Source organism: Aspergillus uvarum (genome assembly GCF_003184745.1).
Source record: "Aspergillus uvarum CBS 121591 unplaced genomic scaffold BO82scaffold_9, whole genome shotgun sequence".
Taxonomy (NCBI): Eukaryota; Fungi; Ascomycota; class Eurotiomycetes; order Eurotiales; family Aspergillaceae; genus Aspergillus; species Aspergillus uvarum.
Window position 1 is genome coordinate 27263 of NW_020291306.1, and position 19918 is coordinate 47180.

A 19918-nucleotide genomic window follows, 5' to 3' on the forward strand; every position below is an offset into this window, starting at 1 on the left:
TGGGATCGCAAATCTGCCAAGTATCGTGCCTCCCGTCTGAGCCAGGGATTTGTGCTCACACACTACGCGGCTGAGGTGGAATACGACACTGATGGCTGGCTCGAGAAGAACAAGGACCCGCTTAACGACAACATAACTCGTCTCCTCGCTCACTCGAACGAACCGCATGTTGCGAACCTCTTCTCTGATTGTGGTGACCTTGACGATGATAGCGATTACCCAAAAAGTCGTGTGAAGAAGGGACTTTTCCGCACTGTTGCCCAGCGACACAAGGAGCAATTGGCCAAGTTGATGCAGCAACTGAACTCTACTCATCCCCACTTCGTCCGATGCATCATTCCCAACCACAAAAAGCGTCCTAAAATGCTGAATGCTCCTCTTGTCCTCGATCAGTTGCGGTGCAACGGTGTACTTGAGGGCATCAGAATTGCGCGCACCGGCTTCCCTAACAGACTAACCTTTGCCGAGTTTCGTCAACGCTATGAGGTGCTCTGCCAGAAGATGCCGAAGGGCTACCTGGATGGTCAGAATGCCGCTCACATGATGCTACAGAAGCTTGAGATGGACCCTACATGGTACCGAGTCGGTCGCACAAAAGTCTTCTTCCGAGCTGGTGTGTTGGCTGAATTGGAAGAGAAACGAGACCAGCTTATCCGTACCATCATGACTCGCTTTCAGTCAGTTGCTCGAGGCTTTGTGCAACGGCGAATCTCAAACAAACGTCTTTACCGAGCCGAGGCCACCCGAATCATCCAGCAGAACTTCCGAGTCTATCTGGATATGAAGGCTAATCCCTGGTGGAGATTGTTCTCAAGGATGAAGCCTCTGCTGGGTGAGACACGGACGGCCAGCGAAGTCAAGAAGCGAGATGAGAAGATTAAGGAGTTGGAACTGAAGATGAACCAGGATCTGGCGAACCGGCACAAGCTCGAGGAGGAAAGGCGACGGACAGAGATCGAAATCCAGAAAATTCAACAAACTCTGGAGAGTGAACGCGCTCTGGCTCTCGATAAGGAGGAGATCTTCAAGAGACTTCAGCTTCGGGAGGTGGAACTAAGTGAGAAGCTGGCCGGTGCCATAGCCGATCAGGAGAGTCTCGAGGATCAACTGGATGACCTCATCGCAGCGAAGAAAAAGACAGACGACGAGCTCGAGCTGCGGATTACCCAACTTGAACAAGCGGGCGAAATCATCCAGCGTTTCGAGAACGAGAAGCGGGAGATGCAGGCTCGGCTTGAAGAGATTGAAGGCGAGTTGGCCGAGGCGACAAGAAGCTCTTCAGAAAAAGACGTCCAAGTCCAGGAATTGGGCCAAGAAATCAAAATGCTTCAGAGCCATCTCAGCCTCAAAGAACGCAAGCTTCAAGATCTGGAGGCGAAACTGCTGAAGACAGATCAAGACCTGGAGATCAAACATGCAAAGACCTCAAAGGAACTGGATCAGTCCAAGAAACACATTAAGGAGCTCGTAGAAGAAAATCGCACTATCCGACAGCAGATATCCGACCTGTCGTCAACTTCAACGGGGTATGAAGAGATGCTTCGTCGGAAAGAGAGCGAGATGACAGTGCTTCGTAACGATGCGAAGAAGCACGAGGATGAGAAGCGCCAGTTAGAATCGGAGAAGGCTACGCTTTCAACCCGCCATGATAATATGCAACGACGACTGCGCGAGCTTCAAGCTGAAAGTGACGCTATGGTGTCCGAGAAGATCCAACTTGAGCGTGAAGCGGCTGACGTCAAGAAGCTGTTAGAGGAGAAGATCTCCGAAGACGCCGAAGCCGGTGAGAGTCGGAAACTTCTTGAACAGCAGATCCAGGAGCTTAAGGCACAACTGTTCAAGGCCCAGGCTGATCTGAGCCGGGAAAGACAATCTCGGGATGATGTCCAAATGCTCGCCGAGCACAACCTGGCAGAATTGAAGGACAAGTACACCGCCCTCAATGAATCAAAAATCATCATCGAGAAAGAGATGTACATCCAGCAAGACACTCTGCGTCGCGCCACTGAGGCCCGCGTGGCTGCTGAAGAGTCGCGGAAGGAGCTGCAGGCTGAGCTGATCCAGCTTAGGGACCGCTTTACCAAGGTCGAAACTGCTCGATTGGATGCGGAAGCTGACATTGAGCGCAACATCATGAAGCAGGCTACCGAACGTCTGCAGAGTGTCCAGAAAGACCTTGATACTCGGTCTCACCAATTAGAGGAGCTCGAGGCTGAAAGATCCCGACTTGCCGTCAGAGAACAAGAGCTGATGAATGCAATTGCTGAGTCTGACAACTTCCGCATTCGTCATGACCAAGCCAAGGAACGTCTCGAACGAGAATTGGTAACCTTGAAGGGCAGACTCACAGCGTCTGAGAATGATAATCGTGCCCTCCTTACCAAGATTCAGCAAAAGAATCTTGACATAGCCAGGTCAACCTCAAGAGCAAGTGACAACCAACGGCTTCGTATCACCAACCTTCAAAAGGAGAAGGCTAAGTTGGAAGAAGACAATAAGAAGCTTACCCGTCAGCTTGGTGACCTTCACGTCTCAATCACCTCCCTGGAGAAACAGAAGGAAAAGCTTTCTCTCAGCTTGGAGGACCTGAATCACGAAGTCAACAGAGAGCACAAAGCCAGCCGTAACGCTGAGAAGGCCGCGTCTACAGCAGGAATTCAGCTCGCGGAAGCCAACAGAAACCTGGAGACGGAAAGACAACTCCGCACACAGGCACAGACCAACACGCGTCAACTTCAGAACTCTCTTGATGGTGCAAATAAGGAGATCGAAGATTTGCATCGTCAGCTGATGCTGCTGCACAAGGTCGTGGAACCCGAGGCGGATCCTTCTAATTCAACGTGGGAGAAGGTACAGCCTGACCTCTCCAAAAAGATCGACCTAGCCCAATTACTTGAAGCCACCAGGAGCAGGCTGCAGGTAACCGAGGAGAAATATAGCAGGGCTGAGAGTCAATTGGCGGAAATGCGCCGTCGTCATGGCGATGAGATGAAGGAGCTCGATGCGCGATATGCGTCCTCGAAACGGGCATTACTCGAGGAGATCGACCAGAACCAGGTTGCCGGAAATCATACACCAACTCATCTCCGAAAGAACTCCGATAACATTGCAAAGAAGTTTGGCACCCCCACGACTCCCAACCGGAAACTAAATTTCAACGAAATGGCAGACTCCGCTCGCTCCGATAGGACCGTGGACACCGTAGGCTACCAGAAGCGGATGGACATGGCGGCAGAAATCGAGGAGCTTCAAAACAAGCTTCAAATAAGCGAAATGCAAAACAAGCATCTCCAGAATCAGCTTGCTCAAGCATCCCCAGCCCGCGATATTTGGCAAGATGACTCTGTACGCCGAATGCAGTTGCTTGAGCGTGAAAATGGCCGTCTGCATGAGCAGCTTGATGATTCAACAAGGAAGCTCTCTGCAATGGAGAAGAGCATCCATACAGGAGAGCTCTCGCTCCGAGACATCCAAGCCAAGTCCCACGAAGAGCTCTACGATCTGATCAACTCACAAGAGCAGTCGAGGAGAGCATTGCTTCAGGTACATAAGGAAACCATGGCGGAGTTCGGTGACTCCAAGGCTCAACTGGAGAAACTCAAGCGTGCCAAGGCCACTTTGGAGGTAGAGCTACGTGACACCCGCTCCGAGTTCCAAGAGGTGCAAGATGCACGGGATCAGGATGCCATTAGCCGAAATCAACTTCTCGAAGAGTTCTCTGATCTTCAAATCCGGCTTGATGCGGAGACCTCAAAGTCCGCTGATCTTGCGTCGAGTTTGAGTCTCTACAAGTCCCGAGCGGATGAATATTTCAACAAGCTTGAGCAGGCAGAGATCACTGTCCTCAAGGCCACTCGGGCTGAGCAGTTTGCCAAGACCCAAGCCCAAGAGGCCGAGGATACTTGCGCTCAGATCATGGCCGAGCGGAAACAGATGGACGCTCTCGTCGAAGACCTGCAACGCCAAACACAATCTCTCGAGGCGCGAATGGAGGATCAGGCGGCAGAGCTACAAGCTGCCCTTCAGGCTAAGCAGCGTCTCCAAAACGAGCTTGAGGATTACAGAAATCAGCGTGCCATTGACATTGAGGACAAAGAAACCTCTATGGAGCAGACCAGACAGAAGTATCAGCGTGAATTCTCAACCCTCAACAACGAGCTTGAGATGGAGCGTGAGAAGGTGCTGAATGTTCGCGGTGAAAATGCCCGCCTGCGCGAGGAGCTCGAAGATCTCCGCAGTAAGTGGGACAACGAGGTTCTGAACAGCTCAACCTGGGCGAAGGAGAAGGCCCGCATGGACATTATGCTTCAGGATGTGACGACCTCTCGTGATGAGGCGGTATCTGCGCACAACGAGGCTCAGAGCAAGGTCGTGTCATTGCTATCACAAGTCCGAACCCTGCGTACTTCGGTTGATGACGTGACCGCAGAGCGCGACATGCTACTTACAGAGAAGAAAACTCTGGAAACGCGCTTGGCTGAAGCCGGTGCAAGACTGGAAGACCTCGTCAAGGGAGAGAGTCCCTCCATGCGCAATGCCGCAAGCATGGACCGTGAATTACTAGAGCTGAAGTCCAAACTTGCTCAACAAGAAGATGTTTCCGCTGCTGCTGTCGGCAAGATGCGGCGCGCGGAGGCTCTGGTGATGGAAATGCAAAAGGAAGTTACTGCTGAGCGAGAGAATAATGCCCAACTCTTCAAAGACAAGGCTGCTCTCGAGAAGCAATTGAAGGAATCGCAGCTGCGTTGCGTCGACTTGGAAACCAAGAGCTACTCTTCTGGCAGCCAGGACGTACGCTTCCTGCATAAAAGAATCAAGGAGGTAGGTCTTTCCCTTCCGCATACAGGGGTACGACCCTTTGAATCACTAACCAATCCCGATAAATAGCTGGAAACACACCTTGAGGAGCAGGAGTCCAAGCAAAGTTCTGAACAACGCTCATTGCGTAACGTTGACCGAACAGTGAAGGATCTCCAGTCCCAGATTGAGCGACGTGATAAGATGAATGCACAGCTGAACGATGACGTCACCAAGACACGCGCAAAGATCGACCGACTCCTGCGCGACATCGAGGAGCTGCAGCAAAGTGAATCCGAGGCACAGCTTCAGGCGCGCCGAGCGGAACGAGAACTACGGGAAGAGCGAGAGAAGCTACTCCGGGTGGAGCGTGAACTGGAGGGCTGGAGGGGGCTCCGCGTTGAACGGGGCAGCGCAATCGGACGGATCGGCGCATGGAGTGATGCTGGAAGCAGACGGGGCAGCAGCGTGTACAACTCCGGCGACATACCACAACGGATGCCCAGCAACACGAAAGGCTTCTTGTAAGACTATGACGACCTGGCAGAATGACTCTACTACACATCTGCCTCTTAACTAATTCGAGACTCGGGCGCTAAATCTTCATCCAGGGCCTGAGCGACAACTTACGAACATGACTTGATTGAAGCCCAGCATGGCTACGGAGTGTGATTGGATTTTGCGGCGTTTGGATTTGGTTTCACATGGTATTTGAATGATGTGTCTGCGCACTTTGTTGATCTTCATAGGAACCGCTATGCAGGTCCCTGATGCAATTTTTGATGACTTCTGATGGGAACCTACCTATCGCATGATTGTATACTTGAACGACTGCTTTTATATTCCTTCAGGCAGACCGCAGTAATTGAATATGGCTTCCTCAATGAAGGAACTTTGAACTAAATCGATACTATTCAATGGTGTCCCGTGACAACAGACAGGCTGGAGACGCTGCATATTGTTTACAACTTTACATATGTTCTTGGACATCTGCAGTACATTTGCTTTAGCCCACGGATATATGCGGTGCGGGTACTGTACTAGTTGCCAGTGGCCGCCACTACCGCTGTAACTTAGTGACGTCGTTCTTGAGTTTCAGTATATAGAAGCCCATTAAGGATTTTGAGTTAAAGATCTTTCAACTAGCTTGACCATGCCTGGACCACGCAGAACGTCAGCTTATGCCAGCTAGAAATTAAGATCAAGGCAACGTGGTGCTGCGAGCCGACGGAGCTCTCTTAGCCGCGCGGCTAGACTTGGCGCTCGCTTGGAGTGGCGGCGGGCGAATCCACTGCAGCTTGGGACGTTAAGTCTCCAAGCCTCTCTGCTTCTGCACCTCAACCTCTCTGTCTCGAGCGCCCACCTCGAACGGGATCCGCCCGCGTCGCTTTTCAAGATGGTAAGTTCTCGATGGAGGAATTATCTTCCCACCTGCTTTCGTGCGAGACAGGCCCTTCTACTGCATAGCATCCCCCGCCGAACCAAACAAGCTCTTCATTGCCCACCCAACCCACCTTAACCTGCTCCAATTCCCGCCACAGTTGGCTCTTGCTGCATTGGAAGAAAATGGCCACTACAATCTTACCTATCCCCCCAAACCGATGATCCGATGGACTGATCCATCCCGTTTTCTGCATTAGGCGCGTAACAGCGAAAAAGCTCAGTCGATGCTCTTCCGGTTCCGGGCCCAACAGGCCGCGGACCTCGGAATCATCGACATCGGCCGCACCCGCCGGCCCAAGGCGATCACCTCGGTCGACTCGATCCCCATGTGCGAGAAATGGCGCGGGCAGGTGCTCAAGGAGATCTCGCGGAAGGTGTCGCGCATTCAGGAGCCCAGCCTGAGCGACTACCAGATCCGCGACCTGAACGACGAGATCAACAAGCTGATGCGGGAGAAGTGGACGTGGGAGATGCAGATCCGCAACCTGGGCGGGCCCAACTACATGCGGGGGTCCGGCCGCGTGTTCGACGACGACGGTCGCGAGATCCCCGGCGGCGGCAAAGGGTACCGGTACTTCGGACGGGCCAGGGAGCTGCCCGGCGTGAAGGAGATGTTCGAGGCTGCGGCCCGCCGCGGTCGGCCCGCCGAGGAGGACGATGCGGAGACCGTCAAGGGGGGTCGGGGCGGGGACATCGCGACGAAGAAGGTCGATGCAAATTATTTCGGGTACGGGCTGGATGAGGAGGATGGATCGCTGCTGGCGTATGAGAGGCAGAAGGAGAAGGAGGCCGTGGAGCGCCTGCGCAAGAAGGGTGACGATGGTGACGATGGTTGGGAGCCGCTGCCGGGCGATGCTGGGGACGGGGTCGAGTGGAGGCTGCCCAGTCTGGAGGAGGTGCAGGAGGAGCTGGTCGACCGGAGAAGGAGACGGCTGCTGGATAAGATCTCCTGAGGGGATGGGGGTTGGGATTTGGAATCTGTGTGCTCTGGAGTTTGTGGCTTATATTTTCTGTTCATTTCTGATGGCATCTTGGGTCTTCTCGGGGTGTTTCTCTTTTACTGTCATATTTTGTTTCTATGGCGTTCTGGTTCCTTTTTCACCCATATGCTGTGCTCTCTCGCCGCTACTTACCTATCCTTGCTTGACTTTTGTTATTTTCATACGCGGTGCTGCCCTCCCCCCGCTGGCAGGTTTACGATGCATCCTAAGGGAGGCAAAAGCATATTGATGATACCAACATGATTCGTTCTTTTGTACAACAGGTGGTTGCGAGCTATATTAGTCTATGTGCAAGATGTGATTATTTACAACTTGGGTTGCTTCCGTGACAACTTGTCAGCCTTCAGCGCCTGCGTCCGACTGATGATGGGCTCCCGCTCTCTGCCTTCCAACAGCCGTTGCTCCTCGGCCTGCAGGTCATCGAGGATGAACTTGCCCATATCCCCAGCGCGCCATTTCTGGATGAAATGTAGGGCTGCAAGCTCCGTGTTGGGGATCCCGCCCTTGGCCAGCAGGCCTGTCTGGCGGGCGAAGTCATTCAGGAGTGGCATGATCTCATTTGTGGGAGATGACCATCGCTGGTATACTTGAGCATCGTTGAGGTTGATATGGTACAGTAGATAGTCGGCCAGCGTGACGGGCGCGATGACCGAGTCCTTGACACAGCCGCAGAGTGCCAATTTCAGCATGTTCTCCGCATCCGGCACGTACGGCATGAAGACGCCCGGCGTGTCCAGGACGTAGACATGGGAGCCATTCTCGCGTTCGATGATCTTCACGGGCGAAGCGATCTTTCGCGTGATACCCGGCTGGCCTCCCGTCCGTACGGCCTTGGCCTTTCCCACACCCTGATTGCGCAGGTTATTGATCAACGTCGACTTGCCCACGTTGGGCATACCGACTACCATCACTCGAGTGCCGACGAGTCTCTCAGGAATCCCCGAATCGTCACGCAGGTGTTTCAGGATGGTGCCGACGTCCACCCGAGACGATGAGCTGACGAAGAGCGAATCCCCGTTCTTGTTGAAGGTCCGGATGGTTTTCTCCGCCTGGAGATTTGACACATTGAATCAGTCATTTGGCACACGCATACAAGGAGTAGTCTGAGAAAGAGCAATTGTAGGCTAAGTCACCAACCTTCTTTTGCGCAGCCGATCCAGATTCTGCACCAAGATCTCTCTTGGTATATACAACCAGTCGTCTCGTTTTCCCCAGCGCTTCCTCGAACATGGGGTTCATGGAGGTGACTGGCACTCGGTAGTCCCGGCACTCGATGACATAGTCGATAGACGAGAGCATATTTTGCATCTTCCTCAAGCCCGCCCTGTGGTGGCCCAGGAAGTACGACCGGGGGATCGACGCATAGTTGGGGAACACCTGGCGCGGAACAAATGTGGCGGCCATTATCGTATGTCCATTAAGGTGTGGATGCTGAGTTGTTCGCTACGTAAGTTCACATAAAGATTGATCTTGCTCATGATCAGAAAGACATGAGTGAGGTCAAAGTATGGATGGACTGAATTGCGATGCTTGTTTCCAAATGTTTTCTTCGAAGAGCGGCAATTTCGTTCGGAGAGAGGGGCGGTAGACGGGCGGTGTGAGTGGGTATAGTCACGATTTCCATAACGGGATATCTTCAGCCGACTTCGCGATGCGAGAGACAAACTACTCATGGTTTGTTCTACTCATGGCTGGCATCCAGGAGGAGCTCATTCTTGTTATGTGGCACATGCTATCTGATATACACCTAAATAAGCCATTCGTGAAATCGTCAGGATCGGTTCATATGAGTTGAAGTACTCTTGGTACATGGTTGGTTGTCTGGACGGGTCTGGACCGACCACTGCTCCTCGCCGCAGAACAGATGCAAATATCAATCCTGACCGAGTCGAAGGCTAGACCAGGATTTCGAGCAGGAATGCGCCAAAATTAGAACCGTGGTGCAAGCACATTCTGGTACCGTCTATCGTCCACGACTATTTATCGCGGGGATATGATACGTCATCTACCAAGCCCGGCCAAGGCGGGCAACAACCTGAACCATATTATTTCCCCCACAATCGCATCTCATCGTGGACCCCCTCCACAGACTTCTACCTCAGGGTAATTGATCACACAATGACTCTGATCTCTGCCTTTCGTCCACCATCTACTCGGGTCTCGTCTTTGCGACTGAGGTCCCGCAAGCAGCGGGGATCGCCCAAGCGTAGTCCTCGTCAGCGCAGCCGCGAACTGCGACGGGAACGGGGCGAGGATGAGGAAGATGATAGCCACGATGAAGATGCGCACTCCATAATCACCCCGTCTAAACATACTCCCAAAGCGATTCGGGTCTTGCGTGGCTCCGTGGCTACTGGTGGTCCTCTGCGTCCCTTTCGTTTAGTCAAACAAGATATTTTGAACCTGCGTCGGCGATATGTCTCGGATTGGAAGATCTTCAACCAGCTGATATTCGCCAGTGCCGTCTATGTTTTCTTCACTAATCTTCTCCCGGGGATCACCTTTGCCAGCGACCTCTACGTCTTGACTGGCCAGCATTGGGGAACGATTGAGGTGGTGTTCAGTACTGGGCTATGTAGCATAATCTTCTCTTTGTGCGTCTATACACACCGTTGCCTACCTGGGGCGCAGGCTTACAGATGTTCATAGATTTTCCATCCAGCCCTTGACTATCCTTGGGGTCACTGGGCCCTTTTCAGTACTTGCAGAGAATATTTACAAACTCTGCGATGAGGTCTTCAAGGTGCGCAGCACACTAGCGCAAGAGTGAAATCTAGGACTAATGGCATTCTTACAGATACCTTTCTTGCCTTTCATGGCCTGGTCACTAATACATGCTGGCTGGCTACACTATGTCCTGGCTATCATAAATGCCCATGATTGGACAATGCGATATGTCACAACATTCGCCACGGAGATATTCTCCCTCCTCAATAGCATTATCTACTTCCACAAGGCAATCCAGGAGCTGGAACGAGCCCATAACAGTCTCTCCTTCGCAGCTTTTCTGTACGCCGTCATTGGTGCCGTTGGGACAATGCTCTTGGCAATCTTTCTGTCGACTGCAGAGAGCTGGCGTCCCTTGTTTCACCGATACATCCGCATGGGCCTGACCGAGTATGCCGCTGCAATCTCCATAATTGTCTTCATCGGACTTCCCCACATCGGCGAATTGGCTCATCTGGATAAGATGACGCTCCCCGTCAGCACCTCCTTCAAGCCCACCTCTCCAGATCGCAGCCAATTCTTCGTCGAATTCTGGCACCTACCCGTGACATGGGTCTTCGCCGCCATCCTCCCTGGGGTCATCATCACCATCCTCTTTTTCTTTGACCACGAAGTCAGTTCTATCATCTGCACCATCGACCGCTATGGGACCCGCAAGCCCGGCGGCTTCGCGTGGGACATCATCCTCCTGGGTACCACCACAGCTCTCTGTGGGATCTTGGGAATTCCACCAGCCAATGGCCTCCTCCCGCAAGCGCCTCTCCATTCCGAATCTCTTATGCATACCGAAAAGGAGCAGCGCACCATCCTCGTCGACGGCGAGGAGAAGACCGAGACCTACGAGGTGAAACGCGTCTACGAGCAGCGCTGGTCATCCTTTCTCCACGCAGCCGCCATCCTCCTCTTCGTCAGCCCTCCCTTCATGAAAGTCCTTGGTTTGACCCCCACCAGCGTTCTAGCCGGTCTTTTCATGTTCATGGGCGAGCAAAGTCTTTCCGTGAAGTAAGTCTACACCAACTTCCTGGGACCGACCCCCAGTGAACCCACTAATCCTGACCAAATAGCCCAATCCTCTACCGAACATTCTACCTCCTCACCCCACCCTCCGAACTTCCCCCGCTCCCCGCCTCCCTCGCCACAACCCCCTCCAACCAAACAAGCAATAACTCGGAACCAACCACCCAAGAAGAAGATTCGGAAAAAACTCCCTCCTACATCCCCATCCACCTCTACACCCTCCTCCAAATCATCATCACCGTCGCCATCTTCATCCTTACGCTCACGCGCGGCGCCCCCGCCTTCCCCGTACTGATCGTCCTGCTCGTCCCCTTTCGCCTCCTGATCATGAACCGGTGGTGGCCCCGCGAGGTCCTTCGCTTCGTGGACGCGTGGGCATGCAAGGAGGGGACGCCGGAGGACGACGAAGACGCCGAGACCGAAGCGCAAGCGCAAGCGGAGAGGAAGGGCGGGGCCCCGGGACAAGAGTCTTCGGGACCTGATAATGACGAAATCATCATACCTGCTGGGACTGAGGCGGGCCAGGGGTCCTCCGGGGTGAGTTCCGATAGTGGCGGTCTATTTGTGGGGAGTCGGTATGCCAAGGATGGCGGGGATCTGGGGAGTCGGTCGCACTTGAAGGAAGAGTTTGAGGAATTGGATCCGAGGGAGCTCGATGGAGAAGGAAGGGAGTGGCTTGAGCTTGAGGGGTGGGGGCGGCGGCCGGATGAGGAGGAGGGAAAGGGGCGGAGACGGGGTTGATGAGTTGAGTAGGGTTTTCTGGATATTATAAGGGTAGATTGAGGATTGATGTTACGTGTTACGATGATAGATCGCCTATGCGGGTTGCTTTTACGGTCACGAGGTTCTACGAAGTCATGTTGGAAACATAGCAAGAAGAGCGATGTCGAGGTGAATAGACTTGTGTCTATCTATTATGATTATAATTCCATGGGGACCGGCAGTATTCTTGCCTCTCGATGATAATTGTGCAAAAGCGGAATTGAACATAGGGTATCGGGCGCCCGTTGTTTCATGTCTATGTAGAGGCATTTGACGAATCGGGAAGGTAAGTAATAGAATAAGAAATATATGCGCCCGTCCGTCCCATCTGGAGAGCGCCTAACTCCTACATGCCTATTCTAAGAGTCCCGCAGAATGACAACACATTTGTAAAAAAGGAAAATCGCTACAGATAGATTCCATCAAAATGACCAGACAAAGGGGGACCGAATCAAGCCCTCCACCCTTGCACAAACTCATGCAACCGATCAATGACCACCCCGAAGATGGCGTTCACGCTGTCCCCGATGAGCTGCTCGAAGTGCCGGATGGCCTCTTCCTCGGTCATCTCGAGGTGGAAGCGCTCCTTGACCTTGAGGACGGCCTTGTCGGGCTCGACGCGGATGTCCGGGATGTTGGCGTCGACCATCAGACTGAACAGGTTGAGGATCAGGTTGGCGGACTTGCGCAGCGTGGTGTAGGCGGTGAAGCAGTACTGCTTGAATTGGAGGTACAAGGGGGAGGTGGTGCCGCCCATGCCCTCGACCATCTCCTTGCAGAGCTTCATCATCGGAGCGAACGGTTTGGGGTCGCGGCCGAGGATGAAGCCGAAGTCGGCGTGGAAGAAGTGGCCGTCCGGGGTGAGGAGCAGGTTCTCCAGGTGGCGGTCGCCGACGCCGAGGAGGTAGGTGATCACGCAGTACCCGGCGCAGGACTTGATGTAGGTGTCCATGGTCTCCTTGCGGACGCCGAGGGGCTCGGTGTCATCCGGATTGTTCTCCTTCAGGTAGGCGAGCACGGATTTGTATTTGGCTGAGATGGCTGATAGGGAGGCCGAGGGGATGAACTGTACGGCGCCCGCGGTGGCGTTGGTGGCTAGGATGCGGTAGGGCGTGAGTTTGAGGTCGAGGTTCTCTTTTTGGAGGAGGCGGTCCATGAGGATGATGATCTGGATGACCAGTTGGTCTTGTCGGAGGTCGTCGCCGACCTTGAACAATATAGGGTATTTGCGGCCGTCCGCGGTCTTGAAGACAATCTGGAGCGGCGAGAGGGAGGATTTGAAGACGTTGGCTTCGTCCGGGTGGCAGCCCGTCACCATAATCTCTGGGTCTAGCGGCAGTGGCAATGGTGGGTCGATCTGGAGCAGTTCGTGCTTCGGGTCTTTGAGGAATTTCTTTAGCTTCTCGATTTTGAGGATACGGTTATCGCGGGAGAAGCGGACGTCTTTCGCGATCTTGGTGAGTATGACCACGAGCTCGCCCTGCCGTAGCAGTGTCTTGCGATGCTCTGGTTGTATCTGCTCTAATTCGGTCATGAAGTAGTATTCCACCCTCGCGAAAAGTCTGCGTTGCGTGGACAATGTACCCGGCCCAGTGTCGTCGCATTCGACCATCAGGTACCAGTGTAGATAGCTGCCTAGTTTGAAGTTGTTTGCGGCACGCGTGACGAGGAAGTTGGCTAGCGACGAATCATGAGCAGGGTCCCCGGCGGCGCCCTCGGGGTTTTCTTCGTATTTGAGTGCCTGCACGAGTTGCAGCAGGTAGAGCAGCAATTCCTCGTCGTCAGATTTGCGGAGTCTCTCTACGGCATATGAACGAACCGCGGCGTTGTCAAAAGTTGGCCCCAGTAGCTCGAGTGCGTCGTCCACGTCGATTTCCGTCCATTTGGGCAGGATCTCCACCGCCTGATGCGCTTCACCGACGTCACGCCAGTTAACAGACTTCACAAACTTCGTGAGTGCCCTCTTCTCGCGCGTCAGATAGTATCTAAAACGCCATACAAGATCTTTCTCCTCTGCCGTCAAATCTTGAGTGGGCTCGTATGATAGAATCACATTGAGTTCATCGCGAATCTTGGGGTTTGGCTTCAAATCCCGATCCATAATGCCCGTGCGGGTGCTCCGAATCAGTCTTCGGTGCTTGTCCTCGCATGGGTTTCCTGTCTGCCCGACTTCGGGGTCGTATATCCTGATCACACCACTGCCGTCAGCACCCTCAATTCCGGGGCCGAATCGGACCTCTGGAAGGGGCTTGAGCGGAGTATTCGTGTTCATGGGCGCATTCTGGGGATAGGTCGAAATTGGCGGCGCCGGGTACTCATGATCAGCCCAAACGATGGGATGGTCGAATCGGGGAAATTCGACATAGAGGGTGAAATTCTCATCGTCCACCTTATCTTCATCGGAATCGTCGCCATCGTCTATCCGGCCGTCGGAGCTTCTGTGTTTAATGGCCTTCATGCGTATGGCCCGTTTCCTCGCAGCCTCTTCGGCATTGAGCTTCAGTCTCTCCAGTTGTCGGAAGACCATCTGGTCCATCCAATCGATCCGCGGCAGCTCCCCCATCTCATGCTTCTTGATCAGCACCTCGACTCTTTCTAACTCCATTTCTTCCAGCGACGGACCCAGTGTGTCAGGAGCGTTCGCTTTCCGACGTTTGGGTGGTGGAGTCGATGGGGTGGTAGTCGAAGAGAACCCATCGGCAGCTCGATGCCGGTATATCTTGCATTTCTGCCTGCCCATCTTCAACTTCCCGTCCGCGTCGAAGAGTGAAATTGTTGTTCCACCGAAGGGTACGTAATGGCCATGGGCCCCCTCGCCGCCAAACGGTGATAGGTCCCAGACCGTGATGGCTAGCTGACTCTTCAAAGGAGCATCCTTAATTGAGACGGGCATTTGCAGCCATTCGTTCCATGACCTAGCGGATTTAAATGCCTTGTATGGGGTCTGTAAGGGTACTCCTAGCGGTTTGGATTCGGACCATAATTGCACGGTGACGAATAAATCAGAGTGAGGGTTTTGCGCGGAGCCAAGGTGACGGAGATCTGGCCGTTGGAGGAGGACGGAGAACGGGGTTTCCTTCTGCTTTCCTTCTAGAGAGCCACTTGGGGTTGGATCTTATTAGCGGATTACAGCAGCCAGGTATCAGACAGGCAGTGCCCACTTACACCTTGACGTGGATGGGAAAGTCCACCTGGGTGGAGACGGCGAAGGTAAAAGCCTCCATCCTGAGGTTCGAATTCTCAGCAGCCAGACGATCTCGAGTCAGTTCACCCGCCAGCAATCTTCATTGTGAGCTTGTCACTATCTCACGATGATGGTGAATGGTGCTGTATGCGGCAACTTATCGGGGGTTGGAGGTTGAGTTGTTGGACAGTTGGAGACATCCATGATTCCCGCAGCTCCGACCAGATGGGGCGATGATAGGCTGGAACGGCCCACAGTTGGTTGTGGGCTGCCGGGAGTGACGCGGGGGTCACATGATTAACGCGCTCGGCGCGTGCACCACAACGGATTAGTTTAGATAAGGCACATCCGGGGAGATTAACATATCGAGATGAGAATATTTGCATCGAGGAGTTTATCGAAGCCCAAATAATTGACTCTACACGAAAGGTGGTGCTACGATCTCCCCTGGCGCCAACTGAAACCCAGACAACCTCAGTCCTTTGTTTTTCTCAGTTCCTGCGCCCTGATTCTCCCTCCCACCAACGACTCAGCAGGCTGTTTGGCGGCTGTTCGCGTTTCTTTGTCTTCCCCTCAGCGCGCTTCGTTTGTCGTATACCTTCTGCCCTCCAAGAGATGGCACGACGTCCCTCTCACACCCGACCCTCGACTCAGGCAGTTCCACCTGAGCCATCCTCCGATAAGGAAAACCATCCAATATCAGCCGGTAACAGCAAGCGTGTTCAAATCCAAGCCATGCCCAGCAGCGCCTCGAGGAAACGACAACGGCTGTCCACGCGGGGCACCAACTCACAGGGAAGCCAGTCTCAAGGATCACGATCACAGCCAGCCCGTGATAAGGACTATTATGACCCGGATCAAGATGAAGCCGAACGACGGAGAATCAGAAAGGGCCTGAGAGACCTGACGCGGGACCTCAACGGTGGGCGACCCCTCCATCGTCAATGTGGAATTGCTTTTTCTCTAACTTTCCCCCCGCTGCAGACTCCCGCAGTGAGTTTATGCAGGCTGGAAACAGCGGTATCAAGTCCACGATAGAAAAGGCCAACGAGTTGTTTCAGGGCGTCAAGCAAACCTCGGATGCAACCATCGACTCTCGGCTATTGGTCAGCGCGGCGGACCTAGGATACAAGAAGACGGCACAATTAGTTTTGGGCGACGCCAGTGCAGGCATTGACGTCGACGAATTTGTCTCCAAGTGTATCACTTTCATGCGCCAGGCCCCCGCAGACTCCCAAAGCACCGTCCCCAGTAGTACACAACGTCGTCGCGCTGCTCGACCAGCAGATGATGATGACGGTGAAGATAATGGAGATGCCTTGAACTGGGACTGGCTTGGACGGGCTGCGTCCTTCTGCAGCAACGCGCGGCCGCCGGTACCTGGGTTCCTCCTGGGCCCGCTCTCGGTGCAAAAACGGACCCGTCAGCAGGCCATTAGGAGGGTTAGGGAACGTATCGACCCCAGTCGGGCGGTCGCACCGCAGGATCTTCAAGATAAAGACCTTGACCGGCAAGAGACGTCTAATCTAACTACAATGTGTGGCAGTATCAACGGTCTACTGGCGAAGACACAAAACCATGGCCAAGATACCGTCGAAAGACAGCTGTCGGCGCTCCAAGCGGAGCCTTCCGATGAGCAGCTGCAGAAAGTGATGGCGGAGAACAATGTAGCTGATGATGGTGGTGTCCCGCTGTTTCGCTTCTGCATCAACCCAAGGTCTTTTGGACAGAGCGTGGAGAACCTGTTCTACGTGAGTTTCCTGGTTCGTGATGGCTTGGTCGGTATCTCGGTGGACAGTAGAGGATTGCCCACGTTACGTAAGTTTATCCCCTACTCATCTGCGAATCCCGGCTGACCTTGCATGTTCTAGACGCTGCGAAGCCTCACGCGCCCAGCGAAGCTCTGAAGAAGGGAGTCCAGAAGCACCAGGCTATCTTCACTCTGGACTTTGAGACCTGGCAGGATCTGATCGAGGCCTATGGGATCGATGAATGTATCATTCCTCATCGCGCTGAAGAAGCCCAGCCAACGGCGCAGACCTGGCGATGATCATGTTTCAACGCCTGGGGCCGACTGGCCTGCGATGACTTTTTCTTAGCTATGTATCAGGCGTACGGTTGCGTTACTTGCAGGTGAGGATACCCATTTGTTGACAAGGAGATTTGGCCACGATTTCAATGTCATGTTGTGTACATATCTCAGGGTTTTTATTCAATGTAGATATTCACCATCGGTATCTAAAAAGGGGTTTACGAATCCGAGTGATTGGAGACCGAATATTACTCAGAATGGCATTGTAATTGGCAGGATGTTATAATATAAAACGTCGAGCACCTAAAAACTTAGTAGAAGAACGCCAATGACGCGGTACACAATGCAGCTAGATCAACCTTGATAGCAACATCTCCACCTACAACTGCACAGCCAGGTCCTTGCCGAACAAACGAGTATCATGCCATGTGGTTGGCAGCTGTTCGATGGGTGATCCTTAGTAATTAACCAAGTCTAGCCGCTGATTGTTTTGTAATAAAATGAGTCTAGCCGTTGGGCTTTGGTAATTGTATAAATTTAGCTGCCCATGTTTAGCAATAAACAAAAGCAGGCTGTCCATAATTTGGAACTCAATAAGTCTGGCTGTCAGTGTTTAGCAGTTGAATAAGTCTAGCCCCGGGCCGTGGTGGCAGTTGGCTGATTGCGGCCATGCTGGCAATGACGTCACGGTAACTGCAATCACGAGCTTGCGCCCTGTCCGTTGCATCAAAGGGGAAGCTGTTCTAGTTTTAGCAGCTGCGTTGGCAGGCATCCTCCTTCTGTAACCCATTTCACGATCTGCCCACCCCTTTTCTGTGCTATCGTGCGAAAGGCCTGTAAAAACTTACATTATTTATTCTCCTTAAGGTGGCAGTTGACGCAACCAGATACCACTTCTGGTTGAGATCTACACCTTCCCAAACCTTTTGACAAGCACTTTACACCTCACCAGAAACGCTCCCAAAAGCTTGCAGCATGGCTCCTCTTTTCCCAAAGAATCCGGCCGATGTGATGGTCATTCGCAATGTGACTTCCAATGTGATCACTATGAGCTTGCCGTTTGCGCGGTTCGGTCACTTGAAGTTTGGAGGACGTGGTACCTTGGGTACGCATTCCTCTTATGTTGCAAGGGTCCTCAAGACTGGAACCCGCCACAATGCTCGTGCTGACTCTGTATGAACTGCAATATAGTCAAGATGGCCTCTGGCTCTGTTGCCGTGTTCTCTCCGGTCAATCTGACCCAAGAGGTTCGCGAAACGGTCACCAGTCTCGGAGGGAATGTCAAGTACATCGCCGCTCTGGACCTCGAGCACCATATCCACCTGACTGCGTGGAAGGAGGCATACCCAGATGCCGAGATCATCGCCCCTGAGGGACTCTGGGAGAAGCGCCAATCCAACCCCAAGACCAAAGACCCCGCACCCTTCCGTCACGTCTTCCGCAAGGAACTGGCCGGCACGCAGAAGATCTCGGAGGAGTTCGATGCCGAGTTCGAGACCGAATATGTCCACGCCCACCAGTCGCGGGAACTGGTGTTCTTCCACAGGCCCTCCCGCACCCTCATCGAGGCCGACTTGCTCTTCAACCTCCCTGCGCGCGAACAGTACTCGAAGACCGGGGAGAGCGCCACTTCGGGCGTCTTGACGAAGATCATCAGTCCACTCTTGACCGCGAATGCGCCTGCTACCTGGCAGAAGAGGTTCGTCTGGTATGCGCTGTCCAGCTCGGATCGCAAAGGCTTTACGGAGTCAATCCGGAGGATTGATAAGTGGGACTTCAATCGGTTGATCCCATGTCATGGAGATGTGATTGAGAGCGGTGCCAAGGGAGTCTTCCGCACGGTCATGGAGTGGTTCTTGGAGGATCGGAAACGGACTTGAACACGAGAAAAAAAGCCGAATTTCCTGTGACTTTTACTATCGATGATTAATCCCTTCGGCTGCGGATGTTCTTTATGTTTTGTGTTGGTTGCAAACGATATCCAATTGTTGTATAATCATAATGCAGGGCTGGCTTGCGATGTGTTATCTGATGCTACTGCTGGCTGGTGTGTGTACTGTAACTGTGCTTTTTGAACATAAGCAGGTTCAACAGTTTAAGGTCCCATGGGCCGATAGCCGAGAAAGAGAAAATCAGCCGCAGCCGATAATTGGTGAATTCATTATTATTGTTCTTGATACGCGGGAAGTCGAGCGGTGGGAGCTTTATTGACCGACGATCTGCGATAGTCTATTCTGGAGCCATGGTCGGCCCAAAGCACTTAGGTTGAAGAGGATAATGGTAATTTCTTCAGGTAGGGAGGGAACTTAATAGGAGGCTTTATGAAGTTACACCAATTTGTAGATGCGAATCGGGGCTGCCACGACTTATTATATGACGTCATATGTACTGCCGCAGCCCGTTCCCCCTTTTTCCCCATCACTACGAGTATTACGTTTGTATCGGTGCTGCGCTGCTCGTCTGCATAAACGGGAGAGGAAAATACTTTACTCAAACTGTTGTTCAACGATCGCGCTAGAAGTGGGAACGCTACCGCAGACGTCCCTCGGGTCAAGTGGATACGAAAAAAAGGATAACAATCATCCATTCAAGGTGGGGAAATCCTTCAGCCTTAAGTGGGCTCTGCCCGGCTGCCAGAATCCCCTTGCTGCAGGTAGTGTGGCTTGGAATGTGAATGTGATGATGATGCATCAAGCTGCTGCATTGTAAACTCGGCTGCCTGGCAATATCTCTTTCGTTCAGTAAGGTGTGTGCGAATGCACTGGACTATATACCCTGTAGTGAGAGAATGGAACTAGGCTGCGTACCGTACTGTACATCGGTGGGTATATTGCCAATGGTAGCTTTCCAGGTACCCTCCTTGTAGCTTTCCCAAAGATTGGTTTAGGAGTCAAGCCACTCAAACTCACCTGATGGGCGATCAATCAATTTCCTTCCCGCCTTTTGCTTCCCGCC

The 19918-nt window shown here is 53.1% G+C and overlaps 6 protein-coding genes across 6 annotated transcripts; 4 read left to right on the top strand and 2 right to left on the bottom strand.

The window, feature by feature from the left end:
• Positions 1-2154: 2154 nt before the first annotated feature.
• Positions 2155-5673, top strand: BO82DRAFT_351548 (uncharacterized protein). Its single transcript, XM_025634456.1, has 2 exons — positions 2155-4821; positions 4888-5673. The coding sequence occupies exons 1-2, from the start codon at positions 2251-2253 to the stop codon at positions 5323-5325; spliced, it is 3009 nt and encodes a 1002-aa protein (XP_025494935.1). The 5' UTR covers positions 2155-2250; the 3' UTR covers positions 5326-5673.
• A 490-nt stretch (positions 5674-6163) lies between these two features.
• On the top strand, positions 6164-7547 carry BO82DRAFT_351550 (pre-mRNA-splicing factor ISY1). The gene is made up of 2 exons (XM_025634457.1): positions 6164-6196; positions 6438-7547. The coding sequence occupies exons 1-2, from the start codon at positions 6194-6196 to the stop codon at positions 7191-7193; spliced, it is 759 nt and encodes a 252-aa protein (XP_025494936.1). The 5' UTR covers positions 6164-6193; the 3' UTR covers positions 7194-7547.
• Positions 7482-8809, bottom strand: BO82DRAFT_351551 (putative GTPase MTG1). Its single transcript, XM_025634458.1, has 2 exons — positions 8379-8809; positions 7482-8290 (listed from the first exon to the last, which is right to left on the bottom strand). Exons 1-2 carry the CDS (start codon positions 8643-8645, stop codon positions 7547-7549), a joined length of 1011 nt encoding a protein of 336 aa, XP_025494937.1. The 5' UTR covers positions 8646-8809; the 3' UTR covers positions 7482-7546.
• A 110-nt stretch (positions 8810-8919) lies between these two features.
• BO82DRAFT_328695 (uncharacterized protein) lies at positions 8920-11726 on the top strand (the record flags this gene model as incomplete). Its single annotated transcript, XM_025633027.1, has 4 exons — positions 8920-9835; positions 9891-9984; positions 10039-10970; positions 11033-11726. The coding sequence occupies exons 1-4, from the start codon at positions 9360-9362 to the stop codon at positions 11724-11726; spliced, it is 2196 nt and encodes a 731-aa protein (XP_025494938.1). The 5' UTR covers positions 8920-9359.
• Positions 11727-11961: 235 nt separating this feature from the next.
• On the bottom strand, positions 11962-15136 carry BO82DRAFT_429692 (phosphatidylinositol 3-kinase VPS34). The gene is made up of 2 exons (XM_025640562.1): positions 14913-15136; positions 11962-14848 (listed from the first exon to the last, which is right to left on the bottom strand). The coding sequence occupies exons 1-2, from the start codon at positions 14969-14971 to the stop codon at positions 12199-12201; spliced, it is 2709 nt and encodes a 902-aa protein (XP_025494939.1). The 5' UTR covers positions 14972-15136; the 3' UTR covers positions 11962-12198.
• A 410-nt stretch (positions 15137-15546) lies between these two features.
• Positions 15547-18843, top strand: BO82DRAFT_372057 (putative nuclear protein Qri2/Nse4; the record flags this gene model as incomplete). Its single annotated transcript, XM_025637301.1, has 4 exons — positions 15547-15853; positions 15916-16749; positions 16803-16925; positions 18155-18843. The coding sequence occupies 4 exons, from the start codon at positions 15547-15549 to the stop codon at positions 18841-18843; spliced, it is 1953 nt and encodes a 650-aa protein (XP_025494940.1).
• Between the last annotated feature and the right edge of the window lie 1075 nt (positions 18844-19918).